Source organism: Athalia rosae, chromosome 2, assembly GCF_917208135.1.
Source record: "Athalia rosae chromosome 2, iyAthRosa1.1, whole genome shotgun sequence".
Taxonomy (NCBI): Eukaryota; Metazoa; Arthropoda; class Insecta; order Hymenoptera; family Athaliidae; genus Athalia; species Athalia rosae.
In genome coordinates, this window is record NC_064027.1 from 26,457,316 (window position 1) to 26,474,082 (window position 16,767).

Here is a 16,767-nt window from a genome sequence, read left to right on the forward strand (position 1 = left end):
TATATACTTATATACAGTACCCGGCCCGAGGATTTCTACACTAACTTTTGACGACAATCACATCACATGTATACAGGGTGTCGCGAAATGATGATTTTTTTCGATCCACCCTCCACCGTCGAGATATCACTACCGTTATGGCCGACCTCTACATCTGGTTCTCCGGAATGCCTCGAATTTAATTATAACTTTAATTTTAGTATAAAAATTTGTACTCCGATCCTCCCATGCATCTATTGTATGATCTTACATTCGCAGATATGATGGCATTGTACAAATTTTCGTATTCGTAGATTGTAGACGATCTTTCATATTTCCATCTTTATTTTCGTTTCAACTTTTTCGCTGATTCAGAAAACTGCAACTGAAGAGGAATGATTTGTCATTTGATCACAAATGTAATTTTGTGAAATGAAAAATTGGTCGATCAACGAATAATTTTTCATAATTTCAATTTCTTTTTCAAATTCCTTATCACTTTTTTTCTCACCAAACACCTGTAATAGCTAGATACCTTGAAAATCACCCCGTTGCTACGTTATCACTGTAAGGAAAAAGAAAAAAGTATCCACGATAAACAAATAAACACATCAATAAGCAAAAAGAAGTAATACATTTGCGCAAAAAGTTATCGTATACGAAAAGGTATATGAAGTACCACATAGATATTTAAATACTAATGTTGAATTATATGTATGAGTGTTTGTGCAGTTAGAAAGTCCGTGGCATCGTGTACGTCGTTGTCAGAGTTGGACGGTACCGATATGAACCATCACCGAATGCAACGCGGTTGGCACCAGGTGAATAACGTCGCAAGAAACGAGAAAAAGAAAAAGAAGCAGAATACGAAGAAGAACAAGAACAAGAACAACAAAAATAAAAAGTAAGAGAGGATGAAAAAGAGTTGTAGAAGAATGGCGGGGAGTAAAAAAGTGGGGAAGGTGAAGGGGCCTGTAATGCTAGCTGGTGGGCCTTTTGCGTTGGGCATCACACTGCTCGTCCAATCACCGAGCAATCAACTTCAGCTCCCTGTGTTATAGGTAAAATAAATTATAAAAAAAAAAAAAAACTTTTCAACACCGCGTTCACGAATAATATAAATATATTTTCATCCCTATTTTGTTTTATCAAAAATCAAATTTCGGTTTCGCGGTAAAGAAAAATATTCGATTATTATTATTGTTATTATTATTATTATTACTATTATTATTATTAGCGATTTAGAAATTAATTTTACGATAATCATAAAACTCCTGTTAAAATTTTGTTGAAGAGAAGAATATACGAGAACATGGAAAAAGAACAGCCAGATTCGCTGGCAACTGTTGCTGTTGGTGGAAAGGAAATACCACCACCTCACAGCCATTATGCACCAAGCGAAGTTTATTCCACCACCGAACCACCACCGGTAAGAAAAATCTCCAGAATAAAACAAAAAAAATTAATTCGCCAAAAAAATGTTTAACAATTGTGCAGCGGATTGTGCATGGTTTTTGCTTCCTTTGGCAGTCATATTTTTTCAACATAATTCATTCGTATAGATATATTCATACTTTCACGTCTTGCAAAGTGATTTCAATTCGTTCAATGATTAATTAAAAAAGTTGATGATTCTGATGGCGGTTTGTTCACGATATGCTTGAAAACTTTGACTGAATAAATTATAAATGGAGTTGGTGTTGTACATTAATTTGTTTCAAAATGATTTCAACCGCGTTTGTGACAATTACGAAATAGCGCTTCACGGTAGAAATCTTGGAAAATGTCACGCTCTGTCGTAGTTATTATTATAATTTTTTTTTTCACGCTACCCATGCAAAATAATCATACGAATTAGTGATTCTGATTTCACTTGCAGACCGCTGAATGATAATTCTAATAATCTGCGGTTAGAAACTTGAATTAAATGCGCGGGTATTTTTCTTCGACTTGTAAACTCATTACGGAAATCCAAAGCCTCATTTTCATTTTATTGTTGAAAATTAGCACCTAATTGCTTCTGTCCCGGAAATGCTAAAACGATTAACGGGACCAGGTTCTAATCGATTAAGCGGTAATGCATTAGAAATATGTATACAATCGGAGAACAGTTTTGGGACAGTTTTAAGCCGGAAAGTAAGATAAAACTTGCGATCGCAAAAATAATCTCGTTCCGGTTTCTCGAATTAAATTTCCCGCGCGCGACCAATCGGAGGAACATTTCAGCAGTAAAAAATAATATAGAGCCTAGATTTTGCCCCGTTCGTGCTCGGTTGTATCACTACCGCTTATAAAGCTACTGCCGGCACTTTCCATCACGTTTCTCAAGCATTTATATCGTGACCACGATTTCTTAGAGGATATAACAATGCTTTAGTATCGTTATATCTATAGCCGAATGGATTGCGGCGATGGTGGAAGAAATATATCCATGAAGTGCACATTGCACGCGAGATTTACTCATTACTCCCCTTAATTTCTATCCTCCTTGAAACCCCCAACTAATTTTCGTCACTTTATATCTGCACTTCTGCAGTTTCGATTTCCTTCAATTTTTAATTATTGGATTTTTTTAATTATTATCAAATTACTCAGATGCATTCGAAACAGCGAATTGTTTCAGATGCTACCGTTCCAATGTCGACTCTGAATTGCCATGTAAACGTGAAATTATTCTCGGATATTTCTCACCGCGATCGATTTTTTCTCTAATGTGATTTGTGCTTGCATCGCTTTAGCGCTACATCATCTTTTTGACGTCGCTCAATCATCGTCTTACAATTTTTGTTTCGGCATGATCGTCATCAGCACCATTTTGGTATTCCGTATAGTCGAATTCGTTCTGGCATTATCCCCATAATTTCTAGCACAGTACACATCAGTTCATTTACCGATCGATTCGTCATCATTTTCCTACGGCAATTGCATTCTGCTGATTGTTTTCTTTCTCTTCTTCGCCAAGAGTCCTCGAAATTCGAATCAGGAGTCATCGTGTGACCGTGGGATCCCCCTATGAAAGGGTATTTCTAAAAATCATTTCCTGTGCTTTATTTATTAGACATGAATTGCCGCAGGCTGCAGCTTAGCGTTGCTCCATCTCTGATCGTATAGACTGACCCCGATGCGGATGAACCGTATAGCTGTAGGTAAGAGGAAGCCTCCGGAGAGATAGTAGGTCATCGGATCCGAGCATCTCAGCTAGGCATCTCTCCTTTCTTCCCTCGCTCTTCAGAACCGCATCCGTATACCTACCCGTATATACAATGCGTACTTCGCTGCTGTAAATCACAATTTCAAATCGCAAAATGGATCTTTTTTTGCACCGTTGGCTCCGAACCCGCCAATTTCTTTTTTACTTCCTTTGTCCGTTCGCACTCTTATGTAAATCGAATATCGCACTGCCTTTTAACCACGGACGAAATTTCGTCGAACCGCCCACTATTTTTGAACCACTCGTTGAACTCTCCGCGATTATTTGTCGTCGTCATCGCACCCATTAATCCCGCAGATAGGTATATAGCTAATCGATTTTCGACGTGTCGGAAGTTGAGTGTCCCCGATGCGTTCGGATGGTATATGAACGACTTTCGGACTCGCCGCGGTTGTTGATTCTTTCAATTTTAGAACGTATCATAATTAGACAAATTTCCGGAAAACATAGCGTTTCTTTGCTAATTAGTTAACACACACCGCCGCCATATCTCCTCTTACACACCGTATAAATGAGTCGGCTAAGAGAATTGAGAAAAAATGGATGGACAAAAAGTATGTTCTTACACCATTTCCTGATCGACTACGCCTGCGGGATCAACGTTTGGATTTTTTCAACGTCTCTAAGATCGCCGTGGTTTCGATTGATGAAAAAAAAAGAACGGCAGCAACTTTACAGTGCATACAAAATCATAATAAACTTCCTATAGCTGTACGCACTTTCACCGTACATACAATCCGTACGAATGATACCTATTTGCTTTTGTTCAGATAAAAAACGGCACACGTACGTACGATTCTCCCGTCGGATTGTTCCAACTCACGATTGTTTCTTATACATTGCGATGATGATGATGATGATGATGATGATGATCGAGGTGAAGAGTATGCAAAGCACATTGTAATTCGTCCTTCTTCGCTCTTTATATTACATCCTTTTCGATCGGTCAGCCAATTACATAATGACCGGTAGAGTTGAAACGAAAAAAAAAACATTGAATAAATGAGAAGTCCTTGGATATCGAGACTATGGCTGGGTGGAAGATAAGAAAATTAATTTATTTCTCGGGTTGTATTCGTGTTCGAATCGCGGCACTTTAGCAGGTCCAGTCGAAGTACCCGACTTTGTAAAATCGTCATTTAGCACGATGATTAGCATTTCGGTACAACTGACGTATTTGTTATGCAAAGTTTACCATATTTATTAGATATCGTACATGAGAGGGTGTTCATGGTTACACGTTTGACACTGTATATCGTGCGGTCATGAGTAAAATTTCATTAAATTCATCACCGAGTGCAATAAGCCGCAGCTTATAGTCCTGGCCCCGCGACAGCAGCGACCGCCTCGGTTATTTTAACGGTTTAAACGTTCTCAACGCTTTCACAAGCATGACGTGTACATACAACTGTATAGATTCATGTACGTATATATTCATACAATTAGTATATAGGCACTGCACATATAACTTCGCGGTACTTTGTTCCTGAAATTAAAATGTACTCCTCGTCCTCAGAATTCAATATTTTCAACCGCGACGCACTTGGCGACGCGAGTCAAAGTTATCGGTTGACAAACTTGAAATGAAAGAATAAAAAAATTCTGCGGGATAATTGCCGTGATTTGTTTTTATTTCAGATCATAGAGGACCATATGTATGTTTGAAGGAAGAAAATTATTATCTGATATATTAATTTATTACGTTCGCGAAATACTTTTTGCGTAAATTTGACACGCAATAGTGCGTTTGTTTTAGATTACGTAATTCACTAATTCAGCATTCCCATACGTGTTGTAAATGTATACTCGATTTATTTTACGTCAGATGTATATTTTTTCTGTTGCGACACGCGACACCGCATTGGATTTTTTTTTTTTTTTGTTTGAATGTTTCCTCTTTAAATAAAATTATCGCAATTGTATGACCTCTCATCGGTAAAAAGCATTAAAACGGGAATACCGTAAAATACAATTTTCTTTACCGTAATTTTCAATACAGTTCCACTCTCCTTTTTTCAATTCTCAATTATTATCGTCCAGCCGTCAATACGGATCATAAATTTGGAATGCATAACTATGTCACCTCGGCAATATTATACCCTTCCGGTTTCAAGTTCCACGTTATATACAGGAAGAATTTTTTTTCTCAACAGGTTCCGGTTCGGCACCTTGCCACCACCTGTTGTCGCGTTTTTATTTCTATATCGAGTATTTCTGATCACCGACCGATCGAGCGACCATTATTTTCAAGCAAGCTGCTCGAACTGCCATAGTTTTGATCCTCATGAAATCTCAGACCCTGAAGCAAATTGATAGTCGATGTTTCCGACGAATTCTCGATACTCTGGATAGATCGCGAAAAGTCCGTAGATAATAATGGCGACTCCAACGTTCGCGGAGCTTTCGATGCGAATCGGTATGGATTTGTATAATTGCAACGCTCGACGGGAGCTGGACAGATGACACCGGAAACTGAACAAAATAAGCGTCTATACATCTATCGTGTACATCCTGCCGCCAGGCAAAAGGTGAATTAGTAAATGACCTTCGTTATTGATCTGTATTGCGATCTAATCAATTCACTGCAGTATATCATAACTGCAACAAATCGCTTAAAACGTACCTCATTCGAGAACGTTTTTTCAGCGTTTAATTACGATCGTCAGCATGCATATTACGATGCATGATGGTTACGAATGCTTTGGAATTCTTCAGCATGCATAACACCGCGACCATAGGTGTGATAGACACGAATGGCTTCGAATTTAGAAAATCCAGATGATCAAATTCGATTACATTTCATTTACTCGCGATCGTCACAAATCATCCGATCGGGTAGTTGAAAATTTAAGTTTGCCGGAGCAGGAATTAAGGTCATGGGCGTCGCGCTGCAACCTAATGATCAAATTGAAACGTCGCGCGATCGTTATGTCAACCGGTCCCATAATCGTACAATTATAAACGTCGACGAATTATTCGCTCGTTCGTCACAAAGTTTTACATATGTTGCAATAATTGCTGCCGATCGTGATGCGTCGATTATTTATTACAACGATATTCTTCGTACCAGACGATTTGCAAACTGCATAATAAGTTTTACTTTTTAATATCGTCGTTCTTCAATATGGCGTATTACTGTACATACTTATGTATTGTAAAAGTTTTATTCGCACGTATACATGACTGTGGAATCTACCATGTAGTAAAAGACCTCGGTTCGGTTGTTTAGCAACCGTGACAAACCGTTCCCAACTCAACAATGAAATATCTCCTCGTCAAGAGGAGGCGTTTGGAAGCGAGAACTTACCGGTTATAATGCAGTAACGTAATCGAACACATATTTCTCTATTTCCGTTTCATTTCATTCATTATTTCTCCGATAATTGTCGAGACAATTTGTATTTATTTCATCGTGGCGTCGGAATTCGCGAATTTCAAATAACAGCGAATCGTGATGATTTTTCCGTACGAATGAATTTAACTTTTTCATTTTTCTTTTTTTTCCATTTCCAGGCATACATGAGGCCGAACACAAAGAGTGCGTCTGTCCAAATCGCTCGTATTGCTGCAGTCACTTTGGTAGCGATGTCAGTCGTCTTGGGAAGTTTCATTCTAGCGTCTTCCTACGTTCAAGCGCGAGCTTCCTGCACCCCCGAAGCGATCGCGGCTCTTCAGGCGGAGATGAAACTCCAGCAGCACGAACAAGAAGCTGCTCAATCGCAGAGTGAATTCTTGAAACATCTGCAACCCGAGGCTCTCGTACAAGTAAGTTCGAAATCGGATACGTCTCGTCATCCACAGCTCGATCGCGAGAGAAAAAAATTAAAAAAAATGTATTGACAAACTGCAATGAAAGTATTAGGTTGGCTATGTAACAAAAAATTGAGCATGATTTTTCATTACCCAACAACCGAAAAAATTTGGCGTATTCGAGTCGGTTGAAATTCGTGGTCAATTTTTAAGTTTTCAGCGTCACGCGATGATCATTACTATATACGCAGCTTCGCGAGATACTTGAGAGTTTCTGAAATCTCACGATGACGAAGCGAGAATTTTGAAAGACGGAGTATGAAGAGGGAAACAGAAAAAGGATCGAGGACATGTGATATGGTTTTTTTTTTTTTTTTTTTTTTCTTTCGAGCAACGTATTATAATACCAGAGCGCGTGTGATCGATCTGCACGATGATTTATAACATCGTCGTATACGTATAATGTCTACCGTGGGAGTATACGACTTTCTGAGATCTCATCTCGATGATTATAAACAGGATGGTGCAGTTACCGTAGATCGATATAATCCACGCTCGGATTATCTCGCCATGTTATTTTCTACCTTCTATCGTTCGTGCAGTCGATCGTTTCGCATTTATTCAACTGTGTCGGTGACGATTTTTTCGGTTTTTTTTTTTTTGTTTGAACCTTAAATTATGTCGACCGGTTTATCGGTCGATCCGATTCGTTATTCAAAGTTCAAGTACCTCGCGTCGATCGCGTCGTTTAACGTAATACTCCAAAATTCTTTTCAATTTCCAACGTAATCATTGAAATGTGAATCTAGATCGTCCTTGACTAATCGATTCTTCGGATCCTATGTTACAATCGGTTATAATAATGAACACATTAATTCCCTCTCGCGATATGTTTGAATTACAATAATAGCTTTCGATGACCAATCGTGAGTTTGGTAATTATCGATCAATATTCACACGAATGAAAGGATATTTCGTAAATCTTTTCTTTTCAGCACCTCGTAACTCATGAGATGCTAAAAACGGCACTATATACATACTTCAACGCTAGAAATCCTCGTGCCTATTTACCATTTGCTTTTATTCTTTACTTACGTATCTCCTTCGTTACAATTGATCGTATATTAAATTACCACAATGTTAGACTGGTTTTCCAGCAATTTCTGATCTGTGGTTGTTACGAGTTAGTTAACTAGAGTGAAGTGTGCATAACAAATAACTTAATAAGCTAAAATGAAAACGTAAAAGAAAAAAGAAAGAAAAAATAACGTTTGCGCGTCACCTTCAAGCGGCAGACACCCACATCTATTTTACTAGGTGAAGTTGAAATAGAGTATGACCTAGAGCCTCGATTATAGCTAAACGATATATATTACGCATGTTAGATTTTCGATTGAAATTATTTTCTTTACTTTATAAATTTATAAAATCGAAATCAAATTATTGCGGTCAAATTAAGGTTCAAATAATAGGGGTTGTGAACGATTTGAAACAGAGAGAAAAAAATCACTCAAGTTCGTCCTTATTTGAGTTGAAAAAAAAATTACCAAGATCATGAAAGACGTTGGTACCAGGTTGTACCCAAGGTAAACCAGTGGTAGATATATGTTAAGTTAGGTCGGTAGGCACGTATGTATTGTAAAATATATGTACGTTCATGTACGTTTAAGTTACGCAATGATCATCGGAGTTAATATACGTGAGAGCCGATCGTGCGTACTTTGGAACTCGGGGGGGAAAAAAATTTTTATGAGGTTCACAAATAGCGATGGATTGGATTCTGAAACATCACTTAAATAAAAGGAGGTCAGAGTTCACATTCGAAGCTAACGTGACCATATTTCTCGCCGTATTTGTATGCAAGGGAGAAAAATCATTCGATTCAGAACCGATGTTGACCGGGTCGAAGTAGTATACAGAATAATTATTCTGAAATTTCCTATCATCACACCCGGCGTATTCAACGACAGGAAGAATTTGAGAAAAAAAAAACTTTTGACTACTTTTTTCTTTCTTATTCCATTTACACGATTTCTCCTAATTTTCATTCCTAAAGCTCGATTATATATTATATTATATCGATTCCCGCTTATGGACTTCCGGTATTAACAGATATAGACTGGCTGCGGTTGAACAGGAAACAGTTTTCTCTTGCGACAGAAATTGCAGCTAAACATCTATCACATTTTACATACGTAACTGTCATAAACGGTGTGCAAATTACATTACCACCCGTACATACAATATTCATTGAACCAACGAGTTATATGGTCAACAATAATCGTCGGACGACTCGACGATTATTATTAGTCAACGTTTATAGTTAGCTTCGCGAGCGTTCAATGCTTCTCTTTTTTCTTTTTCCTTTTTCATTATTTTTAGCGAATGTAGTGAAGTTTGTTTTTTTTTTTTTTTTTTTGTCGTATTCCCCGTGATCTACCGGGATGACTGAATGGATATAAATCCGAACTAAATTGGTGAAAATTGAAAAAGACTTTCTAGAATATTTCATGCACGACCGACGATTCATCTAACTCGTGATTCATGTGGTCGTCGCATTCGTTATTCGTTCGGACGAAATTTCGCTACCATGAAAAAGTATAGTGGAGCTGGTTTTTCGTTTGTCCTCGAATTTATTTGTGAAATTTTTGAACGATCCAGGTAAACTGAACCGAACCGATCGACATGGCATGAAATAGTAGCTACCGCGCGGTGCTAAAAATGCTGGTAGAGAAAACGTGATAAAACCGTTCACTTCACGTCAGCGAGGCATGCACGGTAAACTAACCCAACCTACTTTCTGGTTTGAACTGTTGTGCCTGATAACTTGTAGTCATGATGATCGTAATGCCTTTCGAACGCCCGCGCTTACAAGAGTAACCGCGATCGCCGCGATCGCGAGCAACAGCATCTTCGAACAGATAAAGTGATTTATTTATTCGTCGGTTCAGGTGTGCAGCGGCTCGATCGAGCTATGCGATCTTCCTTTTCTTTTCCTGGCTCATTTCCTTTCCTTCGACGAGCATGCGTTCTTTTATTCTATTTGCTTTGCTTTGCTTTCTGAAATGTCGAGGGAGAGTCAACTTTCCACTTTGTAGTCGTACTGCGGCACCTGTAGGTGTTGGCAAACGAACGTCATCCTCGATTCGTTTTTTTTCAGCTACCTCCACACAGCATTTATTCATAATTATACTCATATGGTCTCTCTTCTGAACAATGAATCTTTTTCCTCTTTTTTCGTTTTTTACGGTGTAATTTAACGTTTACAGCAAAAATATAATTAACAATTATCGTCCATACCCGCAGGTGTACGTTCGAATGACCCTCTCCGCAAGTAACTCCGCCATTTTGTTTCCTTGGATGATCTTTTATAGTTGAATAGCTGCACGGATTATTGAAGGAAACATGAGAATTATGAATGAACAATTAAAATGAAATAGCAACAGCGATCTCACTCCTGTGCTTAGAGATGTGCACAAGATCTGTTGATTGATTTTTGCGGAAATATGGTCTTTATCCGATTCACAATTTCTTGCGTCTCGTTTCGCATGATCTCGAGCTTTGAATCTCGGTAAAGTTTTTGCTTAATTAAAATTGAAATTACGTTAATAACGCAGTCAGATGATCATTCTTCACACTCGTACAGCCGCTATAAAGTAGCGGGTGGCTTTCTAAAAACATAACATTAATTTTATCTCAGGTAAGCACACGATGATTTCGCTTCATAAACTCTGAAACTTGGACGTTAAAATTTTCTGGACGAAGTGGTCGCTTATTCTTGAAAAAGTTACATTTCTTTTCTTCAATCTTTCGCATTTCAATTTCTGGAGATTTTTCTACAAAATGATTAATCTAATGTTGAGTACAGAGGAGACTGAATTTCACAGTTTATGAATAACTTGACATGGGGACAGAAAGCCAGGAAATTATGAATATAATTTTTCACATCGCGGTGACTGATGGCTGTGTACTTTCTTTAGAAATTCACAGCTTCGCGCGCAATGGATTATATTATAACGATGCGATGAAGTTTATCTTACCTGCATTATTATTTTTTCCATCCTCTTCTAACAATGCTAATTGTAGACCTGATGTACTATGTCTACACGACCATTGTTCAATGACTAGTCAAAATTTTGAGTGAAAAAATCACCCTAAATCGATTTTCATGATCTTGGATGCCAAACGATGTCTTTTGAGCTAGAAGCATATTATTGATATTTCGAAGAAAGTTTTCTAGATAAATCTGCAAAATTATTACTCATAATATACGAGATTCTACAAAACGAGACCGTCGCAGAGTATAAAAATATGCAAATCGGGCTGAAACTTTTCCGTCAGCATTCTAACCATGGGGATAAGATAATAAAAGTTCATCCAATGACTAACGAATGTATTACAAGGACGTCTTGTTTTTTGTTTTTTTTTATACAAATAAAGTTCCGCAGACCGTTTGAAATTTGAAATTTAGATTTTTAAAACGGACGTTTGAATCCTATGGGTGTTAAAAATTACGAAATTCGTTGATGCAGAGCGGAGAGATGTACTGTAACGACTGTGAATGATAGCGTAAATTTTCAGTCACCGTGTATACAATATGAGATAAAATCAAAAGGATCACAAGTTGGCTTGAGGTCAGTGACTTGATGAGAGCCGGAGGGCACGTTGGTAACTGGAAAGTTGTCACTCACACTATACTGTACTCTTGACGAGCATTCTCACATAATTTTTCTACCCATACACGTTAACTTAGCGACCATTAATACGACAGGAGCTGCATGTACGTACAACAACCTTTCGCGACGCACACTGCAGTGCATACGTGACGCAACCACCGGTCATCAAGAACTACCTGGCCCACAAACTTTAATTCAATTGTGAAACAATGTCAAGAATAACAAAAGCGGTTGTTGACAGTGACTGGAAAATAAAGGAGGAAAATTAGGGGTAAAATAAATGAATAAATAAGCTCGCGGTTCCTAATTATAAATATAATGGTCATTGATTGCGCAACTAATTTTTAATTGATAGTTTTGATGTGATTAATATTTCAGAATTCTAATGTAAGTTTTATAATTACGGGATGTTCTTAATGCATTGTAATGACTTTATGCGATAGTCTTTCGATTAGTATAATGGTAATCAGAATTTAAATCACCGGCTCGGTTAACAATGAATTATCTTCCTGGTAGAAGTTTATTGGCCAGCTGCTACTGGTGAAAGCTAGTGGTGTTATTGTTATTCTTGTCTTCGTGTCTGTTGCCAAGATATAAAATACTTCGTAGAGAATTAATTTCCTACACCGCTACGTCAATAGTTGAATACTGTAATTCATGGCGGAAACTGGAAGAAAATGCAGAATTAGTTGCGCAAGCTCACGCTGTAATTTTTTTTTTTTTTCTTTTTCTCGTACTTGACGAAGGATACGAGCTTGTTGAAGATTTTTCATCGTTTCTACCCGCGTGTGCGTGACATTTTTTTTTATTTTTCTTTGGTTTTTCAGGACCCAGTAGAGCAGTCGGACTCCCTGCAGTCTCTGATGGGCTCATCGGAATCTGACAAGGATTCTCAGACCGCGGACACCAAAGATTTGAAAGTCCAAAAGGACGAGTCTAGCAAAACCGCTGCAGAAAATGACAGCAACAACGACAGTGACGAAGAAGATGATTACGATGACGACGAGTTCCCACCGGTCCACATTAAACTTCCCCTGCAATTGGACCTCGACGATATCGCTGGGGTGAATATTGAAAAATAAACCCCCTAAAATTTCGAAAAGATTATAAAAACAACGCGTTTCAACGTCTCGACTCTTTCAGACATTGATGCAGCAAGCACGAAGCCGTGTTTCTTGCGTCGTCGAACGTAAAAGAGCCGACGAAGTTACCGATGGATCTTCAGACAACAGTATTGACAGTAACGCCAATCGTACAGATGCTCAGCGTTTCCAAAGACTGAGCGGAGAACGTGTCGCGATCTTCTGTGAATCTGGAAACCCGCAACAAGAGTGGGTTTTTTCATTCCGATCAATCTTAATGAAATTATCTTCCAACGGTCTGGATCGTTGCATCGATTTCTCTACCGATAAATAACTATTTCAGAAACCAAGACCAGGAGATGATGACGCCGATTATCGTTCCTCTGGGAACCGTCCAGATTCCCTTCCATCCCCAAGATCCCAACTTCAACCAATACCAAATTCATCAGCAATACCAGGTCCCCGACATGCAACAATTGCCTCTGAGCGACCCTAGAGGACTGAACCACATTCCTTCGGGACTATTGCCACCGGCGTTCAGGGGACTTCCTCAGCTCAACGTCGACATGAGACCACCACGCATGGGACCCGAACCACCAATGATGGGCCCGCAGGTCAGTTTATTCTTTCATCCGGTTCCGTCAAAGTCCCTCACGTGAGGCGATCGTGAAATGTTTAACGAATCGTTGCCTCGTATGCTAAAGATGGAAATGCGCCGGATCCCCATTGAATATCGTCACTTCCCGATGGACCCGATGCGCGCCATGCATCCCCCGATGCCTCAACAACCCCATGAGCAGCAACAACCCCCCATGATGCCCCAACAAGGAGATCAGCCGAGGATGTTCCGTCCTGAGCAACAGCAGCTGCCCCATATAATGCCCCCGCACGCGCAACCTTTCAACAACCAATTCGCACCACAACATCACGATCAACATGTTCAAGCCGAACCGATGGTTCCTCTGAAAAAACAAAGACCAGCAATGATGGCACAGCCTGTTCAACAGAACGAGGAAAGACCGTCACCCTTCCAAGGAATACCGATTGAAATTCGAAGGATCATCCAACAGGTTCCTCTGGAAATCAAAAACATCATTCAACATATCACCAGCGATTCACGACCCGTTCAAATTCCTGACAGTCCCAGAAGAGAGGTACGAAATTTATTCTGAGTTTCGTCCGATGCTCTTCATCTTTCGACTTTTGTTCGGTTTCTTTTCATCGCATTTTTTGACGGCAGGTTGTTCAGGAGTTCAAACCATTCCCCGAAGGATCTCGTCCGATTCCATTGGGTCCTTTCCCGTTTCCGATAGAAGTCAGGAATCTTTTGGAGCACGGAAATATCGAAGGTCGTCAAGAATCGCAGATGGAAAGTAGCGAAGAACAGCAACAGGACGCCAAACCGTTCCCTGGACCCGAAGATCAGGGGGAGGCCGCGGAAAGGAATTTCCCAGTACCTGTAGAAGTTCGCAATCTCATTCACCAGGTATGAAAGTAACATAGATAAGTGGCTTCTGTCTTTCCGAGAAATGTGGGGGGGGGGGGGGGGGGAAGTAAAAAATTATCTTCATTCAGTCGGAGACGCGTAAGTGACCATTTAAATTTCTACAATTCACATCGGAGTCGAAGAATTATCGATGCTTTTCACAGAACGCCTCCGATTCTCGTTAGCATAAGCTAAGAATAGTTTCTCCGTCCGCTCGGTTCTTCGGAGTGATTTTGTTTCCACATTCTGTCTGCACCACAAACGTGACTTGAATTTCTTTTCAACAACGTTTGTTACATGCCTTCGTGTTCCTCGGTCAGGAGAGATAAGAAAGCTTGACCAATGTCTCACAAGCGTCGAGGAATTTCAATCCCAATTTATTTTAAGAACTTTTTAGTGTTTTGTCGGACTCGGATAATCCGAACGTGGAACCCTTCACAGGGTAGCGTGGCCGAGCGGTCTAAGGCGCTGGTTTAAGGCACCAGTCTCTTCGGAGGCGTGGGTTCGAATCCCACCGCTGCCAAATATTTTGCCCTTCGATTAGTTTCCGATTTTCGTATTCATGTTACCCCAAAGTCCACATCTTCTGATCTTTTTTAACGAACATCTCTTTTATGATTATTCATAGGTGATTCAGGGTCGTGCTTTCCCAGTGCCAAGGTTCCCTCTGCCCTTGAAGCCGGTCGAGTCTCTTGACGTTCCCGTCGAAGCTCGCGCTGAAGTCACCGAAGATCATTCAATGGATGAACATCAACCAAGGGATGAAGAACAGAGACGTCAACCTGGACCTTTGATTCTTCAACCGCATCCTCAACAGGAAGAGGAAGTGGAAAATCGTCCGCACTGTAAGAAATGATCATATCTTTGTGTTTTTGGAACTTTTCGTGCCTTTTTTTCTTCGACCATTCGGTGACCACCGATTTCATTGGTCCTTCGCTGGCACAAACTACGCCGATGGAACAAAGATGTTCAAAAATAAAATTCAGAAGAATCTCAGTTTCTTATTGAAAAGCGCACAAGATTTCAACCCTCAGATATTGATAATTGAAAAGCAAAAATGATTCAACTGTGAGAGATTCTTTTTTTGTTTGCAGATGTTCAGCCCCGTTCGGTTCGTTCGATTCCCGAGCCGTTCGCTCATCGCCGAGAGAAACGTGTGCGTCGTTGCGCGTGCGATTGTGCTTGTTAATTTCCCAATTAACTGGAGCGCCAGATATGATGTTATTCGGTTCAATCATCGGAACACGAAGAGGAAGATAATTAAAAAACAGAAATAATTGGGGAGGGAAGAAAAACAAAGAGCGAGTGAACAGGAGATCCAAACAAAAAGAAAACAACGGAAAATTGTGATGACGTATCGAATTGATTTTGATAATCGTTTCATTTTGCATAGAGCAAAAGATGAATAAATAACTAATTCTAATGGTATCTTTGGTCGATGATTTGATTTTTCTAGAAAAATAATTGCGTCTGCTCTTTGATAAGAAAAATCACAGATATTATATCAATTTAATGATAAGTAAATCGGTTAGATCGTAAATATACGAACCATAAAGTAGAAAAGAACATCGTTCTCCTGATAATTTTTCATGGCATGTTTATGGCCTTGCATGAACACAAGATGGATACAAGTGATACTTTAAATAATCTGAAAAATGTAATTTTTTGGGCTTGTAAGTTTTTTTTTTTGTTTTTTTGATTTTTTTTTTTTATAGTTTTGTTCCTTTGTACAGTTTGAAAAAATGAATACGTTGTAATAAATTTGCTAATAAAACGATGAGTATAATAAATAAGTTACACTTGTTATGAATAATGGTCTGAAAGTTTTTAAATTTACTTTACCTATACAAATACATTTAAATTGCACTATACATGCCTATTATACTACTACCTATCAAAAACGAAAGAATTTAAATACAATAATATAATCGTACCCTCAATCTACTGTTTTTTTCCATTCGACGAATTGAATTGAAAATTGCCTATAAAAAAATGGCGTGGATAAGGTCAAGAACAATGATATAAAAATTAAACTCGATTGCATAATAAACATACTAACCATACGTAGTTCATATCGTGTACATTTTATTATTTACATATATATTTACGTTTATGAAAAATATATACATGATGCATATATCACCGTTATATTTTAAGGAATGGACACTTTACTTATCTGTATTATTAATAATTCAATTATTATGCATAGAAAATTTTTTTCGTTGTTTTTTTTTTTTTATCAATAGATGAAATATAACTTTTTTCGCTCTTTTTCGATCAAATAAAATATCTCGTAAAACACACCATCACTCGTTGATCGTCGTCGTTTACTTCATCTTCTCGAATAGTGCAATTTAATCGCTAAGATTGCATCAATTTCCTGACTCTCACGAAAAAATGGAAAACATAAATTCCTGCAGACTTTTTTTGCGAGCACTCCGGTTTATCAGAACCAGCATAACGAGAAGAGCAAATGCAATAAAGTTTCTATTATTAACGGCCCAATGCGAAAATTGAAAAATCATATCAAAATCATTTGGAACGGTGATCCGATGCTGAGAGGGGGAAAGAAGAATCTGTGCA

At 38.7% G+C, this 16,767-nt stretch overlaps 1 protein-coding gene and 1 non-coding gene across 3 annotated transcripts; both read left to right on the forward strand.

Moving 5' to 3' along the window:
- Positions 1-885: 885 nt before the first annotated feature.
- On the forward strand, positions 886-16,251 carry LOC105687806 (putative mediator of RNA polymerase II transcription subunit 26). Of its 2 annotated transcripts, none has more exons than XM_012403697.3 (10): positions 886-1,040; positions 1,274-1,408; positions 6,704-6,955; positions 12,444-12,680; positions 12,760-12,947; positions 13,042-13,312; positions 13,403-13,852; positions 13,939-14,184; positions 14,813-15,029; positions 15,279-16,251. In XM_012403697.3, exons 2-10 carry the CDS (start codon positions 1,292-1,294, stop codon positions 15,371-15,373), a joined length of 2,073 nt encoding a protein of 690 aa, XP_012259120.2. In that variant the 5' UTR covers positions 886-1,040; positions 1,274-1,291; the 3' UTR covers positions 15,374-16,251. The 2 variants fall into 2 exon arrangements, with proteins under 2 accessions (XP_012259120.2, XP_012259121.2); XM_012403698.3 differs by having other exon boundaries at positions 899-1,040; positions 1,279-1,408.
- Positions 14,626-14,707, forward strand: Trnal-aag. Its single transcript has one exon. It is a non-coding gene; the product is annotated as a tRNA-Leu (tRNA).
- Positions 16,252-16,767: the final 516 nt, after the last annotated feature.